The 12316-nt window shown below is 41.5% G+C and overlaps 1 protein-coding gene across 1 annotated transcript in view; it reads left to right on the top strand.

Annotated features, from left to right (window-relative positions):
* Window positions 1-12316, top strand: part of LOC140397295 (probable E3 ubiquitin-protein ligase HECTD4) — a 561188-nt gene that overhangs the window by 374335 nt on the left and 174537 nt on the right. Inside the window, 6 exon segments of the mRNA XM_072486148.1 lie at window positions 2683-2867; window positions 4157-4310; window positions 8499-8779; window positions 10184-10373; window positions 11147-11228; window positions 11814-12016. Coding sequence (XP_072342249.1) covers window positions 2683-2867; window positions 4157-4310; window positions 8499-8779; window positions 10184-10373; window positions 11147-11228; window positions 11814-12016 — 1095 coding nt within the window.

Below are 12316 nucleotides of genomic sequence, written 5' to 3'. Positions count from 1 at the left end.
CTCACAGAGCCTGGAGGCAGAAACTATTCAGCAAACTTAGCTTGGAAACTGTGAGATGGTAGTTGGATATCTGCCGGCACTCCGAACACAGAGCTGAGCTATTCAGAGTCATGCAGTGTTAAATAAAAATTAGAAGATTACTTACCCAAAAAGCTAATGGAAAGATCCCCATAAGATATTATGTTGAACAATTAAAGTGAAAGGGTTAGAAGAAGTAACGTGTAGAACTGATTTCATGGCATAAGTCTTTGTGACCTATCGTGTTCAGTTATGCTGCTTGCATTTTCACTTCTTTTCCAAACAGTAAAGCTCATTTTTGATTTAAGCATGTAAAATCTTGTGGCATAACTGTCAGTTCAGGATCCTAAACAGAATCATAACACTTCACTTGCAACTCTTGACCTTTCCACTACATCCAGGTGGTTGAGCTGCTTGCCTGATGTCCAGCCTTGGGTGAACTGGGTTTCCTTAGATATTTGGAATAATGAAGCCATCACCTTTGCCTAAAATCTCAAATTCCATACCCTGAAAACTGATTTTGCCCCCTTCCCTTCCACTTTCTTGGGCTTAATTTGTCTGCTCACCCTTAAGATCCAGTTCAAGTCTGACCTGAATTTCTAAAATTGGAGTAATTTTTTTTAATGTCAACCAAGTTTACATTTATAGAGCAACATAGATCAATTACAATTGTGATTGCTAGGAAGCAGTTCTGGGAATCTAATAAATTTTTGCAATTGATTGCATTCTTCAAATACACAAATTAATGTGCTTTTTTTCTGTTAAAATATTTCTAATGTGTAAAGAATGCAGATGTCAGTATTTGCTAGATCTAGAAGTTAACAAATTGAACGCAGCTAACCTGCGAACTGAAAATTGGACAAATTCTGATTTTGGCACTGTAGACTTTGTGTGCTACTCTTCTGCCTCCCAAAACAGACAGTACAACTATAATCCAACTAACTTTGCAGAGATTCTCTCACTGGAAAGAAGTGACATTGTTTCTGAGCTCTACAAAGTAAAAGTTGGCTCAGCAGGAGGGCCAAAAGTATCCAAAGGCATCTCATAGGAACATTATTAAACAGAATGTGACACTGAGCCACTTATGATATTATTAGGTCCCTGTGCCAAAAGCCTGGTCAAAGAGGTAGGTTTTAAGGGGTGTCAAGAGAAGAGCTTGTGAGGTAGTTTGTCATCGGCATACATGTGAAAACAAAGATTTATTCCTTAGCATGTGACAACATAGCCTCATTCAACCAGGATGCTAGTTGGCTAGGCTGGGCTAATTATTACATTATTGAACCCGTAGGAAATAAGTATACCTTAAGTGCATTTTATCCAAATGTTTAAAAAGCTGCTTCCCTGGAAGAAGGTGAAATGTATTTTGTGTTTAACTTTGTGCAACCAAATCTGATGTCTGGATGAATTCTATTTAAGAATCTGACCTATGGTTCAATGCAACAACATAGTTTCGTTTCATATATCCATATGCGTGATCAATTAATAACACTAATAGACTGGTTCTAGAACTAACCAGCTGGCACAGTTCCCCTTGCACAGTAGAATGTAATTGTATCTCTTAATTGTCCTGTGGAAGGTCTGCAATGTAATTAGTGCTGTCCATGTATTTGCCAGATTTAATTTTATTTTTGATTAGTAAGACCTGTATTTTAACTTTTGAACATTCCATCAGCTATTGTATGGACTTTCAACAACAAAAATGTGCATGTGGAGAGTACCGTTAATGTAAAACATTCTAGGGTCCCTCCAGGATTACTAAAAATCAAATTTTTGACATTGAGCCATATAGAGGTATTATTAGCGCATGTAACTGCATGCTTGATCCAAAAGAGAGGTTTTAAGAGGCATCTTAAAAGCACAACTACTAATGGTGGGTCAGTGGGGACGTGCAAGAGATCCAAAATGGAGGAGCAAAAAGACTTTGGAATTGCCGGGCTGGTGAAAGTTTCAGAGATAGGGTGGGCAGGATTTTGAGCAGAAAGATGACAAATTTAAATTTCAGATTTTCTATACTTGGAACCAAAGTAGGTCATCCAGCATAACTGAGCATATACCATTGCACACTCCGCACGCTTCCTTGAGGCACATGATACTGGCACTCATACATCTGAAGTTGCCAAACTACATAACCCAAATAGTTATCAGTTGTACATTTTAATAAAACAACTTTAATTCCAATTTTTATTTTAATGTAGTTGTTTAGATTATCAGCATATGTTGATTTGGCAGTATGGAAGCTGCAATTTTCTCTGTTCTAGGGTCAGAGAAAATCAACCAAATCTCCTATTTTAGCCAGTTATTGGAATAAAAGAAAACATGTGCATGAGGTAAAAATGGATTATTTCATTTGAGGGACATAGAGGCAGTATGCCAACATTCACTGGTTCAGTTGACCTCTGAATAGCCACAATAGAAGGGATTGGGAGCCATGTAATCATGCATCGTCATGAAGGGAGATTATGGGAAGGATAGAATTTTAAAGGCATAATTATCGAGTTCCAACTAATTGAGCCTTGTACAGCCAGGAAAACAGTTTAGAAACTACAAAAGGATTCTTTTGACAGTGCATGCTGCTGTTGATCTCCGTGTTCGAGGAGTTTTATTTTTTTGTTACAGCCTCTGTTCTGATGCATATTTAGAAATATTTTTGTTACTGGTCTTTAGGAGTGAGGAGAAATGCCTGGTGCGTAGTGGCTTGGTGCAGCTCATGGACAGGCTCTGCAGCCTGTCAAGCCAACGAGAAAGTAGCTCCAGTGAAAAACAGACAAGGAAACAGAAGGTAGCTACTATGGCCTGGGCTGCTTTCCAGGTACTGGCTAATCGCTGTGTGGAGTGGGAGAAAGAAGAAGGTGAGAGTTATTTGTAAAAGAATCCTGTCTTTCTGCTCCTACTCTTTATTTCTTACGACCTTCAAGCTATTAAAACCCTCACTTAGCAAAATTCATTAGTTCTTGATGATTTTGTCTTTCTTGCACTCCATTTGGCCTTGGTTTGTGTCCCGTACAATGGATCATGGTTTTGTGTCAATCAAGACAAAACCTGAAGATCTTTGCAAATTTTGTGTAAGGATTTAGAATCATAGAATCACTACAGTGCAGAAGGAGATCATTTGGCCCATCGAGTCTGCACCGACCATCTGAAAGCGTACCCTACCTAGACCCAGCCCCCACCATATTCCCTTAACCCAGTAACCCCACCTAACCTAACCTTTTGGACACTAAGGGGCAATTGATCATGGCCAATCCACCTAACCTGCGACTGGCATGTGGGAGGCACCCACAGGAAACCCACGCAGACATCGGAAGAAAGTGCAAACTCCACACAGTCACCTGAGCCCGGAATTGAACCCAGGTCCCTGGAGCTTTGAGACAGCAGTGCTAACCACTGTGCCACCGTGCCTCCCACAAGAGAAGTGTATTTTGGAATTTTTTTTAAAAGTCAGTGATCTCTTTCTGATAGCCCTGCTAATAGTTTAACCTCAAATACTTCCATTTCCTGAACCTCAAAAAAGGGATACTGAGCACTTCCCTTTAGAAGAGGACAGTTGATTGGTGTCCCATTTGGAAATGAAGGGTTACTTGTAACTTCAATCTGTTTCCTACAGTTAGAGCCATCTGTTTACTGAATTCCATGATAGGCAACTGGACCTTGTGAAAATAGTTCCTGTTTTGTACAATGAAGAACTGATATTGAAGCATTTTGCTGCAAGTGCTCCATCCATTGGTTGATTGTGGAACAACGTTGGGTTATTCCATACAGTAGTTAAAATATACTTTGCTTCTGTGAAACACCCTACTCACTATTTGACGAGATCAACCAGGCAGAGCTATAGTTAAATATACAAGAATAAATGAGTAAATGTATATCCACCAAATATGGTGCAAGTCAAAATTTTGTAAAGTCAGCTTATTTTGCTTTCAGTTTTTTTTGTTATAGCTATCTCTCGAAGAACTGAACCTGTGGAATTGAAATGCGTTTCCTTCAGCTCAAGATCAAAACTTTGAACTATCTGAGTCTTTAACTTGTTTTTGGCTTGGAATGTTGGACCATTCTCCAAATATGCTGATGTATATGAGTTTATGAAAGAGGCTGGATTACTTCTGGTGTCTTTAATATGTATTTCATTTACTCCAACCAGGTGTATCATCAAATGCAGTCCATTCTGGCTTAGCTCGTCAGGTGTCAAGCCTATTAACCAATCATCTTGCCCGTGCTACTGAGTGCTGTGGGAATCAAGCAGCTGGAAATGATGCGCTGCAGGATGTACTCAGCCTCTTAAATGATCTTTCCAGGTAGGGTTTAAACACATTTAACAAAACAGTTGACTAGTGATGCAGTCAGCAAGGTGTATGTACAGTTTGAAACTTTAGTGAATCTCAGGCACATAGCGATTTACAATCATCAGCTTTTGTGTAATGTATGTGTACTGTATAGTTTTAGACAGTTTCAATATTTTGCTGAAATGTAGTGTATGAGTGAAGCACACTGAATATGCCTGCTGTACTGCCACTGAACTGACAGTGGCAAAGTCTGAAGTATTTTTATTGTGCGCTGTCGTTATCCTGTTACAGAAGTGAAGGAAGGAAATATGGTGCTTTTATTCCATTGTGTTTCTTTGGAGTTGGCTATTGTGGACACTAATCGCCCACAAGCTACTTTTAACTCGTTATGCGAATGGGATTTGAGTGAAGTAAAATTGAGCCTCTTGTGTTTTGTTTTATTGCTAGCACAATGCAGGTTTGCCGAAAATCAATTTTAAAGATCATAAGACATAGGAGCGGAAGTAAGGCCATTCGGCCCATCGAGTCCACTTCACCATTCAATCATGGCTGATTTCAACTCCATAGCCCTTAATTCCTCGAGAAATCAAGAATTTATCAACTTCTGTCTTAAAGACACTCAACGTCCCGGCCTCCACCGCCCTCGTGGCAATGAATTCCACAGACCCACCACTCTGGCTGAAGAAATTTCTCCTCGTCTCTGTTCTAAAGTGACTCCCTTTTATTCTAAGACTGTGCACCCGGGCCCTAGTCTCCCCTGCTAATGGAAACAACTTCCCTACGTCCACCCTATCTAAGCGATTCATTATCTTGTAAGTTTCTATTAGATCTCCCCTCAACCTCCTAAACTCCAATGAATATAATCCCAGGATCCTCAGACGTTCATCGTATGTTAGGCCTACCATTCCTGGGATCATCCGTGTGAATCTCCGCTGGACCCACTCCAGTGCCAGTATGTCCTTCCTGAGGTGTGGGGCCCAAAATTACTCACAGTATTCTAAATGGGGCCTAACTAATGCTTTACAAAGCTTCAGAAGTACATCCCTGCTTTTATATTCCAAGCCTCTTGAGATAAATGACAACATTGCATTTGCTTTCTTAATTACGGACTCAACCTGCAAGTTTACCTTTAGAGAATCCTGGACTAGGACTCCCAAGTCCCTTTGCACTTCAGCATTATGAATTTTGTCACCGTTTAGAAAATAGTCCATGCCTCTATTCTTTTTTCCAAAGTGCAAGACCTCGCACTTGCCCACGTTGAATTTCATCAGCCATTTCTTGGACTACTCTCCTAAACTGTCTAAATCTTTCTGCAGCCTCCCCACCTCCTCCATACTACCTGCCCCTCCACCTATCTTTGTATCATCGGCAAACGTAGCCAGAATGCTCCCAGTCCCGTCATCTAGATCGTTAATATATAAAGAGAACAGCTGTGGCCCCAACACTGAACCCTGCGGGACACCACTCGTCACCGGTTGCCATTCCGAAAAAGAACCTTTTATCCCAACTCTCTGCCTTCTGCCTGACAGCCAATTGTCAATCCATGTTAGTACCTTGCCTCGAATACCATGGGCCCTTATTTTACTCCGCAGTCTCCCGTGAGGCACCTTATCAAAGGCCTTTTGGAAGTCAAGATAGATAACATCCATTGGCTCTCCTTGGTCTAACCTATTTGTTATCTCTTCAAAGAACTCTAACAGGTTTGTCAGGCACGACCTCCCCTTACTAAATCCATGCTGACTTGTCCTAATCCGACCCTGCACTTCCAAGAATTTAGAAATCTCATCCTTAACAATGGATTCTAGAATCTTGCCAACAACCGAGGTTAGGCTAATTGGCCTATAATTTTCTATCTTTTTCCTTGTTCCCTTCTTGAACAGGGGGGTTACAACAGCGATTTTCCAATCCTCTGGGACTTTCCCTGACTCCAGTGACTTTTGAAAGATCATAACTAATGCCTCCACTATTTCTTCAGCTATCTCCTTTAGAACTCTAGGATGTAGCCCATCTGGACCTGGAGATTTATCAATTTTTAGACCTCTTAGTTTCTCTAGCACTTTCTCCTTTGTGATGGCTACCATATTCAACTCTGCCCCCTGACTCTCCTGAATTGTTGGGATATTGCTCATGTCTTCTACTGTGAAAACTGACGCAAAGTACTTATTTAGTTCCTCAGCTATTTCCTTGTCTCCCATCACTAGATTACCAGCGTCATTTTGGAGCGGCCCAATGTCTACTTTTGCCTCCCGTTTGTTTTTAATGTATTTAAAGAAACTTTTACTATCATTCCTAATGTTACTGGCTAGCCTACCTTCATATTTGATCCTCTCTTTCCTTATCTCTCTCTTTGTTCTCCTATGTTTGTTTTTGTAGCCTTCCCAATCTTCTGACTTCCCACTACTCTTTGCCACATTATAGGCTTTCTCTTTTGCTTTGATGCATTCCCTAACTTCCTGTGTCAGCCATGGCTGCCTAATTCCCCCCTCTGATAACCTTTCTTTTCTTTGGGGTGAACCTCTACTGTGTCCTCAATTACTCCCAGAAACTCCTGCCATTACTGTTCTACTGTCTTTCCCACTAGGCTCTGCTCCCAGTCGATTTTCGTCAGTTCCTCCCTCATGCCCCTGTAGTTACCTTTATTTAACTGTAACACCTTTACATCTGATTCTACCTTCTTTCTTTCAAATTGGAGATTGAATTCTACCATATTATGATCACTGCCTTCCTAAGTGTTCCCTTACTTTAAGATCTTTAATCAAGTCTGGCTCATTACATAACACTAAGTCCAGAATGGCCTGTTCCCTCGTGGGCTCCATCACAAGCTGTTCCAAAAAGCCCTCCTGTAAACATTCAGTGAATTCCCTTTCCTTGGGTCCACTGGCAGCATTATTTACCCAGTCCACCTGCATATTGAAGTCCCCCATGATCACTGTGACCTTGCCTTTCTGACATGCACTTTCTATTTCGTGGTGCAGTTTGTGCCCCCGGTCCTGACCACTGTTAGGAGGCCTGTACATAACTCCCATTATGGTTTTTTTGCCTTTGTGGTTCCTCAACTCTACCCACACAGACTCCACATCATCTGACCCTATGTCGTTTAGTGCTATGGATTTAATTTCATTCCTAATTAACAAGGCAACCCCGCCCCCTCTGCCCACCTCTCTGTCTTTTCGATAGGTTGTGAATCCCTGGATGTTTAAATGCCAGTCCTGAACCCCCTGCAACCATGTCTCTGTGATGCCTACCACATCATACCTGCCAGTCACAATCTGGGCCACAAGCTCATCTACCTTGTTCCGTACACTGCGCGCATTTAAATATAGCACCTTTAATTCTCTATTGACTGTCCCTTTTTGTTTTCTTAGTGTGGTGGACCTTGGTTTACTGAGCCTTTCCATACACTGTGTCATATTTTGTGGGATTGGGACTATCGTAACCTCTCCTGAGTTTTGTCTTTTCATGCTTTTTTGTATTCCTAAGCAGCTACGCTTCCCACTGATTACTTCATCTCTTGGTTCCCTGATTCTTTCTCCCCCCCCCCCCCCCAATCTCTAGTTTAAAGTCCTATTGACCACCCTATTTACTCTTTTCGTCAGAACACTGATCCCAGCTCGGTTCAGGTGGAGACCATCCCAACGGTATAGGTCCCCCTGTCCCAAAACTGATGCCAGTGCCCCATGAAAAGGAACCCCTCTTTCCCACACCACTCTTTCAGCCACGTGTTAACTTCCCTTATTCTTGCCTCCCTATGCCAATTTGCACGTGGCTCGGGCAGTAATCCGGAGATTATGACCCTTGAGGACCTGTTTTTTAATTTGAATCCTAGCTCTTTATAATCTCTAAACAGGTCCTCTTTTCTAGACTTGCCTATGTTGTTGGTACCGACATGGACCACAACAACTGGATCCTTTAGATGTTTTAGTGCAAGCTACAATGACTCGCATTTTTATTTAGTGTTGACGTGTGACTTTTAGAATGTTTTCTATGTTATTCATCATTTGTAAAACTTGGTGTAGGAGGTAATATCTGAATAGATGAAAATGTCAAGTAGAATAAAGTGACTGACAATCTAGCCTGATTTTTCAAGCACAGGTTGTCTTGCCTGGAATATATACTGCATATATGATTTTTGGAAACTTGTGAAGCAAATCTATTTATCAGCCACTTAATCATGCACTTTATCTCTGATCTTCCCATCAGAAGTCAAATTGGTAAAGCAATCCTCAGCCAGCCTGCCTGCGTGTCAAAGCTCCTTTCATTGTTGTTAGACCAGCGACCATCCCCCAAGCTAGTGCTCATCATTCTTCAACTTTGCCGTGCTGCCTTGCCTCTCATGAGTGTGGAAGATTGTGGGAATGTGGAACTTCCTCCATGGAGCTATTCTGTACCTTCCCTGGACAATGAACAGGATGACCCTGGTGATCCTGCTTCAAATATTGCATCACTTCTGTTGGCTAAACTTGCTGACTATGTTGTACCAGGTGAGTTGCTGACCAATGGCTAGATGTGCAGCTGAATTGGAAGAGAACTTTTGCCACTTAGTATTACTAATCTGCCTTCCCCCTCTCAAACCATTTTAAATCTATCTACTTGTTCTTGACCTGGATTTGGCAAGTGGTGTTCTCTTTCACTCCAAAGATTGTCAGTTCAATTTAGGTAATTAAAGTATGCAAACTCTTTTTTTAAGGTAAGAAATGTTTCTATGAAAGTCATTGGTTCTTGGTGTGTTCTTGGTTTTCAAGTGATGTGGAGCCTTGTGTGTATATTTTTATATTGAAAGAACTGCTTTCAGGCAACGACAACCTTTTGGCTCTCGGGCACGGTCAGATGCTGAAGTCCAGGAAATTTGTTTTGTTTTTCTTTTTAAATATTTTTTCCCAATAAAGGGGTAATTTAGCGTGGCCAGTCCACCTACCAGGCACGTCTTTGGGTTGTTGGGGTGAAACCTGCACAGACACTGGGAGCATGCTCAAACTCCACACAGACAGTGACCCAGGGCCGGCATCGAACCAGGGTCCTCAGCGCCGTAGGCAGGTCCAAGAGATTTCTGCACTGTCACAGAGAGCAAAGTTGTAGAAAGAAGGGGTTACCGATGTCTGGAGCTGGTGTGGTATTAGCATCACCATGATTGGCACTAGCTTACGATTTATGTTTTTTAAATCAACTTTGTGGCTTTAGCCTCATGATTACTCAAATATTTTAATGCATAAATGTGAAGATAAGTCATCCCACACAGCTCTGGGAGTCTAAAAGCTGCTACTTACCTGAAATCAAGGATTCTGTTTCCTCTCGTGTATCTCCCTCCCATGTCCTTCCTCCCCTCAAGGTGTGGTCTTGCTAGTGCAAGGTTGTTTTGGGCATCAGCTCCAGTGCTCACAGTAGTGACCATTCTTTTCTTGTGTGCCGAGGCAATTTAATGTCAGTAGGCTATTCCTCAAAGGGTCCACGGCTAAGCCTTATCCTAGCCTGAGCTCAAATCTACCCATGCAAACTCTGCAACAGTTGATAAATTGTTGATCCGAGGCAGACATGGCGTTTTCTTTTCTTCACTAACCCAAATGCGCTGAGGCATGGTGTAACAATCTTGTTGCTCCAGCTACGAACCGATAACAGCACAGGCCAGTTTATTTATTGGGATAGATATTAAGTCTCGTAGTGGGAATTACTGTTGGTGAGAATCAAAAACTGACTATTGTCCATTAATTATTTGGAGGGGCTAGAATTGAATCATGTAAAATGAGGAAATTACATAATTCAGTTTTTGCCTCGAGTGTTCAAATAGCTTCAGTAGTCTAATTTGCAGGAAAACTGGCACTGCAACAGAGCAGTATTATTGGCCAGATCTGTTTGTTTCAGAACCTGAACATTTAACACTCTGTCCTCAGGGTGTCAAACTGTGCTGTCTCCCAGCACATCAGAAGCTGGTTCTTCCTTTACAAAATCCAGCCCAAAGAATTCAATAAAATCTGAAAAGGATGGTGGAGAGGAAAGTGAGGCAATAGATGGTAAACTGTCGATATTAATTCATAAACGCGAAGATCAATCATCCCATGAAGTCCTTCAGCCATTACTCAGGTGGGTGCAGCAGTACTGTTCTCTGTTTCCACACCTATTTCCTCCTCCTCCTGAAGATGCTGGGTTGTGGTCCATCGCCACTGACTATTTTTAAGCATCTCACCCTGAAGGTTTGATGTAAGCCTGGACAGGGAATCTCGGCAGGCTGTTTGACCATAGGTTTGGGGCTAAGATCACAATCTATTCCAGTCCTGTCCACACTCACGCAGCCCAGCTATACAGATAAAATCTTTTGTCTGATTTAGCACAAATTGTGAATGGAAACATTAGAGCTTGGATGCCTGTTAGTCATCAACTGAAATCCACACTTGCATACTTTCCAGAATGAAACAAAAGTAGCAGCCCTCCTTTCTTTCCCCCTTTGTAGCTCAGAGACCATTTGTTCCGCCCCAAAACACAGTTGGTTGGTTAACAAAGATCATGAATAAATCTGGGAGTTTGCTCCTTTATCATCAAGGTTCAAATTTAAGCTGCAATTACCACTGAGCTGCTGATGATGGTTCACTAAATTAGGACTGGGTTAGTGCTGGTATGTGAAAAGGCTTTTTTTTTAATGTGGGAGTTCAATGCAAAATTAGACTTGGTCTAAACTGAATTTTCACTGATAAGGTGTTGCTTTCGAGCACTACCTGAACAGTTCTAGATATTTTGGATGATTTTTTTCATGGCTATACAGAGAGCGATATAGCCTGTATCAACTGAGGTGACAGTACAATTGTGAAGTAAAATGTTCTGTTTATGCTTTTACATCATTTCAACTCTCCCCTTTGTAGTAGCTCAGAGGGGCGCCCTTTCCGACTGGGCACTGGAGCCAACATGGAGAAAGTTGTGAAGATGGATCGGGATATGACTAAAGTAAGAAATTGAGAAGTCCAGTTCAGAGCATTGTAAAATACTCTGACAATTGTAATGTCCTCAGCACAGACTGGGGACCAATCTCGGGGCCTTCAGTGTCTCCATGGCTCAGTCTGCACTCAGAAAGACCTTTGGCATCAGGAATGTAAAACTTTTATTGTAAGTCTATCAACTGAAGCAAATCGGACTAGAGTGGTTGTATGCTAAAATAAGTCACTGTCCTTTAGCACTTTAACTCCTTTTTACAAACAAAATGGATTCCTTTGGACATAAGCTCTTTCTATATATTAAACCCAAGTTCCTTCTAAATAAATTAGTTGCTATCCATACGTAACATTTTGCATTTTGAATCTCATCCCAAATAGACAAACTGTTCTATCTGAGTATAAAACTCTACTTTTTCCTTCTTATTTTGAATAAAGTTGAGAATTCAAGTAAGTGAATCAACATTAATTGTGATTATTCACTGTTTATTCTTCCAACTTGCCTGTGGAATGCATATTTCCTGTTCACCTTAAAATAGAATTATGTTCCGTTGGCAAAATACACCTGATGGGGCACACTAATTATATTTTTGGTTTGCAGAGCGGGTACTGCGAAGTTATCACAGAAGAGGCAGTTGCGGCCTTGCGCAAGGCTACCAAATGGGCGCAGTCAGGGCTAATTGTAAGTGTGGGACCACCAGTGGAGGCTGCCAGTCAGGAGGCAACCAGTGGACTGACAACTGGCGATAAGAAGAAGACAGCTCAGACATCCATCTGTCGAGAAAAAAATGCAGAACTTGCCAGGTATGAGATGGTGAGAGGGAAAGGAGAAGTGAAGTCCAGATAATGAGGGAGTGCGCCCTTATGGTGTGGAGGACAGTTAAGATATTCAAGCTCTGCTATTGATGAATATGATGATCACCTTCATTTTTTGAACTGGGAAAACTGGTTACTGGACCAAGAGCTGGAATGCAGGACATCAGATAACTTGTAGAGGGGCTAAAATAAAAGTAGTAACGTCAAGGGTCTTTTCCATTTAAGTAGAAGGAGAAGCCAAGGGATGGAACAAAATGTACAATTTGAAGTTCCTGAGAATTAATTTAA

The sequence above is a fragment of the Scyliorhinus torazame genome, chromosome 1, assembly GCF_047496885.1.
Source record: "Scyliorhinus torazame isolate Kashiwa2021f chromosome 1, sScyTor2.1, whole genome shotgun sequence".
Lineage (NCBI taxonomy): Eukaryota > Metazoa > Chordata > Chondrichthyes > Carcharhiniformes > Scyliorhinidae > Scyliorhinus > Scyliorhinus torazame.
This window is presented reverse-complemented; position numbering and strand designations above follow the sequence as displayed.